Source organism: Pan paniscus, chromosome 22, assembly GCF_029289425.2.
Source record: "Pan paniscus chromosome 22, NHGRI_mPanPan1-v2.0_pri, whole genome shotgun sequence".
NCBI lineage: Eukaryota > Metazoa > Chordata > Mammalia > Primates > Hominidae > Pan > Pan paniscus.
The window spans coordinates 42,285,899-42,299,278 of NC_073271.2; the positions used below are offsets into that span (position 1 = coordinate 42,285,899).

Genomic DNA, 13,380 nt, shown 5'->3' on the forward strand with positions numbered 1-13,380 from the left:
GCCACAGCCCACTGACGAGGGCATGCAGGGCGTCCAGGATGCAGGGCAGAGAGAGAAGCGAGGGGTGGGTCACGGATGCGCCCCCCGCTGTGAGCCCGAGGGGCCCTGAATGGCTTTTCCTGCCCTGGCTCCTCCCATCATATTTTAAATGCCCTCTCCCTCCCGCTCCAAGGAAACCTTCTCTTGACGTCAGGTACTCTCCAGCCACGGACCTATCAACATTCTGACAGTTTTCTGCTCTTGACACGTTATCCTTTTAATATAGCGCTGGATTCAATTTATTAATATCTTAAGTATTTTTATGCTCACAGGGGAAATTGATCTGAATCTCCTTTTCTTGTGATGTCTTGGTCTGGCTTTGGAACACTGGCCTTTTAAAATGAGCCGCAGAGATTCCGCGCCATTTTCTGGGTGTTCCTTCTTAAACGTCGGATAGAATGCATCTGTGAAGCTATCTAGAACTAGATTTCCTCTGGAAAAGTTTTAAATTTCTAAATCAATTTCTTAAATAGATACAACGCTACTTATATTTTATATTTTTCCCTCATGTGCGTTTTGCTGACAATTGTGGCTGTCAGGTAGTTTGTTGATAATAGGGGAAGCTGTGCATTTGTTGGGGCAGAGAGTGGGGAAATCTCTGTATCTTCCTCTCAATTTTGCTAGGAACCTAAAACTCCTCTTAAAAAAGACAAAAGCACAAAGGAAACCAGAGAATATTTCAAGTTGAATGAGAATAAAAACATGACATTAGAATTTGTGGGGTATAGTTAAAGCTTGATGCCCGTGCTCCACAACCACAGGAAATGGACAAACCCTACCAAAGTTATCAAAAGAGAAGGACACCCCATCTGTACAAAACAGTCAGAAGATTAGGCAGGTGTGGTGGTGCGTGCCCGTTGTCCCAGCTACTCGGAACACTGAGGTGGGAGGATTGCTTGAGCCTGGGAGGCCGAGGCTACAGTGAACTGTGGTTGGGCGGCTGTGCTCTAACTTGCGTGACAAAGTGAGACCCTGTCTCAATAAAATAATTAATGAAACTGAAACTTTCTGCTCTGCAAAGAATGTCAAGAAAATGAAAAGACAAGTCAGAGACTGGGAGAATATATTTGAAACCTCCTGCAGCAAAGTGGTACTTTTTTGAGACAAGGTCTTGCTCTATTGCCCAGGCTGAAGGGCAAGTGGCATGATCACGGCTCACTGCAGCCTCAAATGCCTGGGCTCAAGAGATCCTCCTGCCTCAGCCTCCGAAGCAGCTGGGATTACAGGCGCGCACACCCACGCTCAGTCCCAGAGTGGTCCATTTGTTACAGCTGATGAATCTACATGGACACATCGTCACCACCCAAAGCCCACAGTTTACAATGGGGCTCACTCTTGATGCTGCACATTCTCTGGCTTTGGACAAATGTATAATGACCTGTATCCACCATCACAGTGTCAGGCCAGAGCAGTTTCGCTGCGCCTATAGTCCCAGCTACTCAGGAGGCTGAGGCAGGAGAACGGCGTGAACCCGGGAGGCAGAGCTTGCAGTGAGCTGAGATTGTGCCACTGCACTCCGGCCTGGGAGACAGAGACTCCGTCTCAAAAAACCCGGGAGGCGAAGCTTGCAGTGAGCCAAGATAGCGCCACTGCACTCCGGCCTGGGCGAAAGAGCGAGACTCCGTATCAAAAAAAAAGAAAAGGCTGAAGACCTTAACAGACACCGCACCAAAGAAGATACACAGTTGTTAAATAAGCATATGAAAAGATGTTCCACATCATATGTCATCAGGGGAATGCAGATTAAAACTACCAATATACCTTTTAGAGTGGCCAAAATCCAGAACACTGCCACCACCAAATGCTGCTGAGGACGTGGAGTAACAGGAACTCACTGTTGGTGGGAATACAAATTGGCACAGCCACTTTTGTTTGTTTGTTTGATTTCTTTTTTGTCTTTTTTGAGACGAAGTCTCACTCTGTCTCCCAGGCTGGAGTGCAGTGGCACAATCTCAGCTCACTGCAAGCTCTGCCTCCCGGGTTCACACCATTCTCCTGCCTCAGCCTCCCGAGTAGCTGGGACTACAGGTGCCTGCCACCGTGCCTGGCTAATTTTTTGTATTTTTAGTAGAGACGGGGTTTCACCGTGTTAGCCAGGATGGTCTTGATCTCCTGACCTTGTGATCCGCCCACCTTGGCCTCCCAAAGTGCTGGGATTACAGGCGTGAGCCACCGCACCCAGCCCCTTCAGCCCATTTTTTAACCAGGTTGTTTTATTGTTGGGTTTGAAGAGCTCTTTTGGATACTGATCCTTTGTCTTTTTCAAATATATTCTCCCAGTCTCTGACTTGTCTTTTCATTTTCTTGACATTCTTTGCAGAGCAGAAAGTTTCAGTTTCATTAATTATTTTATTGAGACAGGGTCTCACTTTGTCACGCAAGTTAGAGCACAGCCGCCCAACCACAGTTCACTGTAGCCTCGGCCTCCCAGGCTCAAGCAATCCTCCCACCTCAGTGTTCCGAGTAGCTGGGACAACGGGCACGCACCACCACACCTGCCTAATCTTCTGACTGTTTTGTACAGATGGGGTTTCACTGTTATCCAGGCTGGTCTCCAACTCCTGAGCCCAAGTGACCCTCCCACCTTGGCCCCTCAAAGTGCTGGGACTACAGGCATGAGCCAGAAATGTATTATTTTAATGAAGCCCAACCTATTAATGTTTTCTTTCGAGGATCATGCCTTTGGTGTCATATCTAAAGAGTCACTGCCAAACCCAAGGTCACCTAGATTTCCTCCTATGTGATGTTCTAGGGGTTTTATAGTTTTGTTTTACATTTAGGTCTCTGATTGATCTTGAGTATGTCTAGATGTGAAGGGTATGTCAAGGTTCATTTTTTTTTTACAAATGGAGTTTGTTTCAGCATTTGTTGAAGGCTGTCCTTTCTCCATTGAACTGCCTTTGCTCCTTTGCCACTGATTTTCAATTCAGTTTAACTCCACTGTGGTGGGGGAGGATGCTGTGTGTGACTTCCGTCCTTGCTAACATACTGAGACTCACCTTGTGAGCCAGCTGTGGTCTACCTTAGCACATGGGCCACGAGCTCTTGCAAAGCCGTGTGCTTCAGCAGTGTTAGGTGAAGCATCCTCTAAAGACCGCTCGCTTGTGTTGGCTGATGTTCAAATCTCTGTCCTTACAGATCTCATGTCTGTCAGTTGCAAAGTACGGAAAGCACCCGTTAAAATTCTGTTTTTATCTCATTCTCTTCAATTCTGCCATTTTGCTTCATGTATTTTGAAGCTGTTATTTAGTGCATATACATTTGGGGTTGTTATGTCTTGATAAATCGATCTTATCATTATTGTCTCTTTACTCATTTCTGGTACCGTTCCTTGTCCTACCGTCTATGTTGATATTAAAAATATCAAGAGTCTGAAACTTTACATCATAGTGAACAAAGAAAACCTAATATGATGCCAGGGAAAAGATTTCAGGATATTCAAAATCTGTTCCTGATAAAAAAAATCTGAATTCAAAAATCTTTCATGACTTATTCAGGATAGCAAACTTGATTTTTAATCACACTGAGGCAAATATCCCCCTCAGACAGAGGCTGCGCAGGTGCAGCTGCCATCTCCTCTTGGTGGTGTCCTTTGTCAAGAACATGTCAGGGTGATGAGTCATCTGGGACAGGTCACCCTCCCAGCACCGAGAAGCTGACGGGGGAGGAACAGACTCCTCTGCATTGTGATCCAATTGTGAACAAAAAGTCCTCTTCGTGGAACAGGAAAAATACACTCCCTCTAAACAATGGATTGAACACGGATGTGATTTCTAAAGAAGACTGAAGGCAGGGATACTGACACTGAAGTCCTGCCTGTGTAATAACACCGAAGAGGGCAGGGAATCGCTGCGTCCTGTGACTTGAAGGCCACTGTGAAGGAAAACAATGCAGTGAAAGAAAGTTCCTCCTATGTGGACATTGTATCACGTTTATTTATCTTCCTGGATATGCTTATGGCCTTTAAAACATATTAAAATAGGCTATGCTATTATCTCTTAAAATATCTATTTTCCCTCAGGTAACTGGAGACGCACCCTGCTACTCCTCACGTCACTCTTGTTCCCTAAACCAGGCTGGGCCTCCCACTCGCCCCACAGGCAGGTGACGTACGACAGCCAGAAACCCCAAATCTGCAGTTCTCCCCAGGATGAAACGAAACACAGTGTGACAGGCTTCTGATAAGGGAATCAATGTCTGTTTATTCAGGCAGATGCTCATAAAAGTGACTTTCAGTAACATTTTCAGTATAAAAATGGATTTACATTTCATTTCTGGAAAACTGTTTTGTACAGTCTGACCATGGCTAGGAGTCCCAGGGACAGCAGCCTCTGCTCAGGGCAGACTCTGTGATTCACTGTCTGTCCTGCTGCTACCCCACGTGGGGGAGGACACGTGGGCTGAGAAAAAAAAACAGCATGTGCAAACCTGACAGATGTCAAGGGTCCCAACACAGTTCCTTCAGCGAAAATAAAGCCCAGTTTTAAGATGTGCAGGGAAGTGTTGACACTGAACAGGCAGCTGACCAAGCCCTGCAGGGCTCTGAGCAGGCAGGTGAGTCCCAAGGAGAGTCAGTGACAGCACGTGGGGCAAGGGAGCTGGACAGAAGACCCCAGAGGGTGCGGCACCTGGGTGAGAGCCCTGGACCCCACACCAAGGCAGAGGGGTGGCCCTGAAGGACCCTGGGCAGGAAATGACAGGATCTGAGGGTGTCCAGACGCAGATCTCCACTGCCTGAGGGAGGGTGATCAGCCAGGGGGAGAGGCCAGGGACTGCCACCTGCCCAGAAGGCGGCAGGGAGGGGAAGAGCAGATGAGGAGGCATAGGGTGTGCCCTGGGCAAGGCAGCAGGGGTAACGAAGCTCTCAGTGACTCCTCCCAATAGCCAGGGGAGAACAGTGACAGTCTCAGGTGGCCCTGAGCATGTGAGCTGCTCATCCACATCAGGCAAAGGCAAAGCCAGGACCTGAACTTCCCATCCCAAGCCCTACATCCATGCAAGCCAGACCAGACTGGGTCAGAGGCTAGAAGGGAGCTCACAGGATTGCCTGGGGAAGCCTCGGCCCAAAACCTGGCCCTCGCTCCAGCCCAGAGCACCCACCTGGGCATGAGACTGGCAGCAGCCGTAGGGGTGCCCTGGGTATATGCCGGGCTCCCAGGGTGCCATACCTGCCAGCCAGCCCAGGGAGTGGTGATGGGCTGGGTGCTGGCTGTCCCTGCACATAGCAGTGCCCCGCGGCAGTAACTACAACTGCTGCCTGCCCCTCACCCGTGGTTATGCTCGGCCTCCCCTGTGCATTTCTGTGTCCGTAAGTGTCCCCTGTGCATTTCTGTGTCCACAAGACTACTATAAACCCTGTAGACACCTCACAAACAGCATTCCACGCAGGTGGGTTCATGTCCCAGGGGCATGGGGCTCCCTGCTGCACAGACTTGGGATGTTCCATGACAGACCCCGCATATGCAGGCGAGCTCACGACCCAGGGGTATGAGGCTCCATGACAGACCCCGCATATGCAGGCGAGCTCACAACCCAGGGGTATGAGGCTCCATGACACCACCCCATACTCAGGCGAGCTCACGACCCAGGGGCATGAGGCTCCATGACACCACCCCATACGCAGGCAAGCTCACGACCCAGGGGCATGGGGCTCCCTGCTGCACGGCCTCAGGATGCTCCATGAGCACCCCCCGCACTGGGCTATTCACGGATGCACACTACCTGCCATTGTCACAGGGTTGCCCTCGTGTCCCTCAGCCCAGCAGACAAAAGGTGCAGGAGAAGCCTGCCCAGGGCCAACCCCAGCCCAGAGCCCACTCGACACTAAGGAATCACACAGCACAGCTGCTCCTCTCCCAAGAACTCAGTTATTGGTCAGAAAAAACCTCCTAGCCTCACCACCTTGAGGCCGTGCCCAGAGGTGGCAGAAGGCGCTGTGCCTCCTCAGGGGTCACGGCTCCTGTGCCCCGTTCCTCACCCAAGCCCGACAAGCTACTTTCAGAAATGAACCTACAGTAAAAATCAAGAGTCTAAGCCACCCACCCTGTCCCCATCCCTGCCTCCAGCCTGGTCCCCAGATTCACATCTATGAGACAGAGGTTGAGGGGTTGGAGCCCAAGACAGGGTTACGGGAGGGCTCCCCAACCCGGCCAGGACCCCTTGGCCTCACTGGAACGCACAGACGGCACCCAGCAGATAGGCATGTTCTCAGGGGTGGCCAGCAAGGGCTCTCTCAGGGTACAGCTGGGAGAAGCGGCCGAGGGCCCAGATGGGGAAGATGTTCCTGTAGCTCGTGTAGGAGATGGCACAGGACTTGTTGAAGACCCCGGCAATGTTTTCCTAAAAGAACACAGAGAAATAAACACAAAGGCTTCACCAGTCAGCTAAGGGCTAGTCCCTGAACTGGAGCCCTGGCTGTTGGCTTGGCTGGCTTGTGGGTGAGTCAGCCTGGAAAGGGCTAATTAAGCAAGAGCATAGGAAAGCAAGTAGTCCATCCCGCGTCAGTCATGGCACCATCAGCCCAGCTCAGACTCCCCGCCCTGCAACAAACCCTAAGCCAGGGTCACCAGCCCCTCACAACCACATCAGCTTCCACCAACTCAGCCTCATCCCAGGGGAGGGCGGTCGGCCTCACATGACCTCATGACACCCACACCACAGGGACTTCTGGCTCAGTGAGGGGCCACTAGGTCATCTGGAGTGGGAGGGTCTGTCCTGCAGCAAAAAGGCTTCCCGTCCACTGGCTTCTCCCATCCAGCTCCTCCCCCACTCAGAGCATCACTTGAAACAACAGCAAGATCTGAACTTTAGGACCCGACCACCTGCCACAGACCTGCCACCAACTGTGGCATTCATTGGCAGAGGTGACGCCTCCCAAGTGTCCAAAGTACCCCAAAAAGGACACAGAGCAGGGGGACGTGGAAACAGCCATGCACGCTGGAGGTCAGTGCTGGGCCTTGTGCGCTCAGGTCCCTGGCGGCATACCTGCGGCCAGTCGCCATTGGGGAGCTGTTTCTCAAGTAGACACCGGACTCCTCTCTCCTGGGCCTCGATGTCAGGATGCCTGGTGGAAGAGAAGGCTGAAACACACCCAGCATGCATGCCCCCACAGCATCATCCTCACCCTCACACAGCCGAGCATAAGGGCAAACCCCGGAATGCTGCAGTGAGAATGGATGCGTCTAAACTGACGCCCACAGGCCCTGCCAGGTGCAGCCAGCGCCTCGGGCTCTTGCCACACCTTCTTCCTAGGCTCCCTGAGAAGCGGAGCCACAGCAATGACAGGCTGGGGACAAAGGCCTCCTCAGGCCTGCCCTGGTGTTCCCCCCTGAAGAGGACGCCAAGCCTTATTCCCACCTGGCCCACTGGTCCTCATGGGCCTCTGGAGACCCACAGGAGCTCACACTTGCTTGCTGGCCAGGATAAGACACCAAGAAGGATCCAGGGCTCAGCAGGCCCAGCTCAACTGTGGGTCCCTGACTGTCCTGCCCTCAAGGGTCCCCCAGACCCTGCCGCTCCTGCTCAAGCAGACCTGCCCTAGCTTTTAGGGTTTTAGGAAGATTCCCCAAATGGCCACAAACCTAATAGGGCAGCACAGATGGGATGCTGTGGGTGCATCTGTATGTGTGCGTACACAGGTGCCTGTGTGGGCATGCGTACATGTGTGCAGAGACCTGTATGTGCATCTGTCTCCATGTACGTATGTCTGTGTGTGGCACAGATGGGATACTGCGGGTGTATCTGTATGTGTGTACACAGGTGCCTATGCATGCATACGTGTGTGCATAGACCTGTGTGTGCATCTGTCTCCATGTACCTATGTCTGTGTGTGGCACAGATGGGATGCTGTGGGTGTATCTGCATGTGTGTGTGCACAGGTGCCTGTGCATGCGTATGTGTGTGCACAGACCTGTGTGTGCATGTCTCCATGTACGTATGTCTGTGTGTGGCACAGATGGGATGCTGTGGGTGCATCTGTATGTGTGCGTACACAGGTGCCTGTGTGGGCATGCATACATGTGTGCATAGACCTGTGTGTGCATGTCTCCATGTACCTATGTCTGTGTGTGGCACAGATGGGATCCTGTGGGTGCATCTGTACGTGTGTGTACACAGGTGCCTGTGCATGCATACGTGTGTGCATAGACCTGTGTGTGCATCTGTCTCCATGTACCTACGTCTGTGTGTGGCACAGATGGGATCCTGTGGGTGCATCTGTACGTGTGCGTACACAGGTGCCTATGCATGCATACGTGTGTGCACAGACCTGTGTGTGCATCTGTCTCCATGTACCTATGTCTGTGTGTGGCACAGATGGGATGCTGTGGGTGCATCTGTATGTGTGTGGACACAGGTGCCTGTGTGGGCATGCGTACGTGTGTGCATAGGCCTGTGTGTGCATCTGTCTCCATGTACATCTGTGTGTGTACATCAGTGTGTACACTGATGCCTGCCTGCATGCGTCTGCGTGTGTGTGCACCTGGCACATATGTGGCTCAGCACCAGCTGTGAACACAGGAGGGCCACAGAGAGCAGCTGCTGTGACCGTCATCACTACCACACCAGGAAGCAGCATCCTCATCGCAGCCCACCTCGCTGTTTCCATGGGTCCCTGATGTGCTTGCTCTTCCACTGACACGGCTAATGGTGGGTGGTTCACCTGTAAGAGGCAAGCCTCTCTGCAGGGCCCCACTTGGTCAGAGCAGCCCACGTTCTTGCCCCAGGAACCAGGCATGTGGCTCTTGTAGGTGTCTGTTCCCAGAGTGGCAGCTGACCTGGCCCACAGGCCTCCCCTCCTCTCTACATTCACTCAGCCCAGGCCACCGGCTCACAGCTGAGTGTCCCTCCTCTACCCAAACCCAAGGCTCAGGGACGGGTCCCGTCGTCCCCACCGAACGGCCATCAGCCCCATCATGGCCCAGCATGTGTTGTGGATCTGGGACTGGGCACTCTGCACATAACGCCGCTCCTCGCAGGACTCAAAGTCCTCCCCCCAGCCTCCGTCTGCCATCTGCCGGGACAGCAGGAAGTCACAGGCCCGGGAGACCTCTGCACAGGCAGTCCTGCAAAGACCAGAGACAGGAGACACCATCACACCAAGGAAAGTCCCAGACCCCTGGCTTCTCACCCCAGCAGGCTGCCTTAGGGTACGGGGAGGAGCCTGCACGATGGGGCCACCCTACCTAAGGGCCACGGGCCACTACTGAAACCCGAGCTTGACTTTTGCAGATGTGAACTGGGAACAGATACTCCTGCCTCCCAGAGTCGCTGGGAAGACAAAGGGACATGCGAGTACCGAGGATGGCCTCACGGACGCGTCAGGCTGAGTGAGGTCTGCAGTGCTTGGGAGCAGCGTCTCACAAGCTGCACTCAGCCAAGCACGGTGCTCCCCACCTCTAAACAACCACACGGCAGACTCTGGGAGACAGTGGGGCAGCTGGAGACAGGGCTGGGAGAGAGTCGGGCGGCTGGAGACAGGGCTGGGACCGGAGATCTCCTGCCTTCTAACCCGCTCCAGCGAGGCCGTGGACCCTAATCTTCCTACTCAGGGTTGGGAGGCATCTGCATGCCTGGAGGGGCCGGAGACAAGAAGCGTCCCTCCAGCATACATGTCAGGAAGCTCCAGAGAGCTGTGGGACCAGGGAAACATCTTCATTTCAACCGGGGATCTTATCTCACTGTTTAAAAATATTAAAAATAGGCCAGGCACATTGGCTCATGCCTGTAACCCCAGCACTTTGGAAGGCCGAGGTAGGAAGACTGCTTGAGCCCAAACCAGTGTGAGCAACACAGCAAGACTCCATCTCTACATAAAAGTTTTAAAAGATTAGCCCGGGGTGGTGGCGTGCGCCTGTGATCCCAGCTACTCGGGAGGATCGCTTGAGCCCAGGAGTTTGAGACTGCAGTGAGCTAGGATCATGCCGCTGCATGTCAGCCCGGTTGACAGAGCGAGACTCCATCTCAAAAACAAACAAACAAACAAACCCTAAAACCAAATGTCAAAGCAAAAAACACTCATGACAGAGCATTGGGTTGAGAACCCCCACCCACCAGAGGACAGGCACTCACTCACCCATCTCGGTAGGTCTGCCCCATACAGGCGAAGGCCTCCAGGCCAAACCAGGTGCCGTAGGTGAAGCAAACTCCCCAGGAGCTGGAAGGAAACAGGGAGAGCCTCAGCCCTTCCACCCTGTTCACAGCAGGTGTGTGAAACAACACACATTCTGCAACAATCACACGTGCCCCAGCCAGCCCACCAACTCCAGTGCCTCAGGCATTAAGGCCGTGGAAGACAGCAGCTCTGTCTGCTGGACCCTAAGAGCAAGCAGAAAGGGTGGAGGGGAATAGCCACGCTCAGGCTACAGCGTGCTCCCAGCAGCCCGGCTGCGCCCAGGAACGTACTGAGCAATTTCCACTGGGGCAAAGGCCACGCATGCCACAAAGGAACGAGGTCCCCCAGAAGTCACGGGCTGGCAGCTCACTTCCAGAAACTTCTGGTGTAGCAACAACATACAAGCCAACATTTATGAACGCAGTGTGTGAGAGCAGAAACCTCTGGATCCCATGCATCTCTGCACTCACGAGTGGAGGCTCACTCACCCTTCCCAGGAGCCATCGGCCCTCTGCTGCCGCCGACAGAACTCTAAGCCCTGCGTGAGGGTCTCCCTGGAACACAAGATTGGTCCAGTGAACATTCTGGTAAAACAGCAGTTTACCTATCCCAATTCCATCCTTTCCAGGGTCTCAAAAGAATGAGAATGGTCTCCCTTAAAAACCACATAAAAATACACAGTTTACACAGACCGATGAGGGTTTTAAAAAGAAGCAACCACAGGACACCAGAGCGGGAAGCGGATTGGCAGAGTCTGAGAAAGGGACGTGAGGGGAAAGCAAGGCCTTGCAGACACAGCTGCAAACAGGAGCAGCATCCCTGAGATCCAGTGACCCAGGCTTGAGCAAACCCAACAAAGTGAACTAAATAAAAACAGGAAAAAATCAATTAGAGAGAAAACAATAGATTTAGAAGACAAGACCCATCCTACATCTAACTGATATTTCCAAAAAATAACCAGTTCTCTGAAAAGGCCGGAGCAAAGTGTCTACTCCAGTGTCACCCTGTGGGACGTGGGACTTGTCTTTAACCAGCAGATCACAGCAGGGTTGATGGGTGTGGGTCCTGGGACCGAGGTCTGTGTGACCGCGACTCCCACGGTGCTAGCAGACTCCCTCTACCAACTCTCCCTTCTCGCTTGTGTGAAGATGCCATCTAGAGAGGCCCCGCAGCAGACGGCAGTCGGCAGCTTCCAGCTGAGGAATGGGATCGTGCCGAGGACCCTGTGTGCTCAGAGGCAGATCCTTCCTCACTGGAAGCTCAGGCGAGACCCCAGTCCTGGCTAACACCCTGACTGAAGCCCGGAGAGACCCTGAGGCAGAGGACGACCCGCGAGGCCGCGCCTGGACTTCTGACACACGGAAACGGTGAAGTAATCAATGTGTGTTGTTCTAAGCCACTAGGTTTGTACTAATATTGTTACTTGGCAACAGGTAACAAATACAAATAGTCAAAGAACAAATTAGTAATATTAGCAATAAAAGGATAGAACTACAGATATGGTGAGAAATGACAAGAAAATTTTATGTATTACATTTGCAAACTTAGAGAAAATATCTACAAATTAGAAAGATTAACTTATCAAAACTGGCTCAATCGAGAAATAGAGAACCTAAACAGTCCTAAAACTACTAAAAGAATGAGTCAAAATGTAAACTTTTCCCAGAAAAAAAACTCTAGGCCTAGGAATTTTATAAATGAATGCAACTAAATTATCAGACACACTCATTCTAATCTCACACAAACTCTTCCAGAGAACAGAAAGGAGGAACACTCTCTAGCTCATTCTAGGAACCCAGAGAAGTAAGATACGGAAAAGTGAAAATTTCAGGCTCACTCATGAACACAGATGCAAAACTCCAAATTAAAACTGAGAAACTGCTGCCGGGCGCGGTGGCTCACGCCTTGTAATCCCAGCACTTTGGGAGATCGAGGTGGGCAGATAACGAGGTCAGGAGATTGAGACCACCCTGGCTAACACGGTGAAACCCCGTCTCTACTAAAAATACAAAAAATTAGCTGGGCATGATGGCAGGCGCCTGTAGTCCCAGCTACTCAGGAGGCTGAGGCAGGAGAATGGCGTGAATCCGGGAGGCAGAGCTTGCAGTGAGCTGAGATTGTGCCACTGCACTCCAGCATGGGAGACAGAGACTCTGTCTCAAAAAAAAAAAAAACAACTGAGAAACTGAATACTGTCTTAAATATAGACCAATACTAAGGTCAATCTCAGAAATACAAAGGTGTCTTAACATTAGAAAAATCCATAATAATCCTCTAAATTAACAAAGGACACAAATATATAATCATCTCAAAGCAGACAGGGGAGTTTGAGACCAGCCTGGGCAACAGAGCAAGATCCCATCTCTACAAAAAAATTTAAAAATTAGCTGAGCGTAGTGGCACATGCCTGTGGTCCTAGCTGCTCAGGAGGCTGAGACAGGAGGATTCCTTAAGCCCAGGAGTTTGAGGCTGCAGTGAGCTATGATGGCACCACTGCACTCTGCCTGGGCAACAGAGTCAGACTGCATCCCTTAAAAAAAAAGGGTCAGTTGTTTTCCTACCAGCAATGAACAATTAGATTTTGACATTTAAAACACAATGCCATTTACCTTAGCACCAAAAAAATGAAATCCTTAGGTATAAACAACAAAATATGTACAAGATCTATATATGATGAAAACTACAAAATTCTGATGAAAGAAATAAAAGATCTTTCCAACTTGAGCTACAGATTCAATGTAATCCCAATCAAAGTCTCAGCAAGTTATTTTGTAAACTATCGACAAACTGACTCTAAAATGTATATGGAGAGGGAAAAAACCCAGAATAGTCAAAACACTATTGAAGAGAACACTGAAGTGAGAACAGGGACGGTAACTGACTGCAAGGCCTACTACAGAGCTACAGGAACCAAGACAGTGTGGGATTGCTGAGAAGAACAAACAGATCAATGCAACGGAACAGAGAGCTCAGAAATAGACCCATGCAAATGCAGTCAACTGATTTTTTACAAAGAAACAAAGGCAACAAAATGACCCAAAAAGAGTCTTCTTGACAGATGGTACCAAAACAACTGGACATCCACATGCAAAAAAAAAAAAAAAAAAAAAAATCTAGACACAAACCATAAACCCTTCACAAAAGTTAACTCAAAATGAATCATGGACCTAGATGTAAAATGCAAAACTTAAAAAATCCTAGAATATAACACAGGAAAAAATCTAGGTACC

At 50.9% G+C, this 13,380-nt stretch overlaps 1 protein-coding gene and 1 pseudogene across 3 annotated transcripts in view; both read right to left on the reverse strand.

The window, feature by feature from the left end:
- Nucleotides 1-4,221: 4,221 nt before the first annotated feature.
- Nucleotides 4,222-13,380, reverse strand: part of LSS (lanosterol synthase) — a 37,912-nt gene continuing 28,753 nt past the window's right edge. For both annotated transcript variants that reach the window (XM_003823797.6, XM_034948191.3), the window contains 5 exons: nucleotides 10,639-10,704; nucleotides 10,112-10,192; nucleotides 8,931-9,101; nucleotides 7,024-7,102; nucleotides 4,222-6,378 (listed from right to left, as the gene is read on the reverse strand). In XM_003823797.6, the coding sequence (XP_003823845.1) occupies nucleotides 6,247-6,378; nucleotides 7,024-7,102; nucleotides 8,931-9,101; nucleotides 10,112-10,192; nucleotides 10,639-10,704 (529 nt within the window). In that variant the 3' untranslated portion in view covers nucleotides 4,222-6,246. The remainder of the gene's footprint in view (nucleotides 6,379-7,023; nucleotides 7,103-8,930; nucleotides 9,102-10,111; nucleotides 10,193-10,638; nucleotides 10,705-13,380) is intronic.
- On the reverse strand, nucleotides 7,023-8,924 carry LOC117977345 (uncharacterized; annotated as a pseudogene). Its single transcript, XR_008955130.2, has one exon. The product of XR_008955130.2 is annotated as an uncharacterized LOC117977345 (transcript).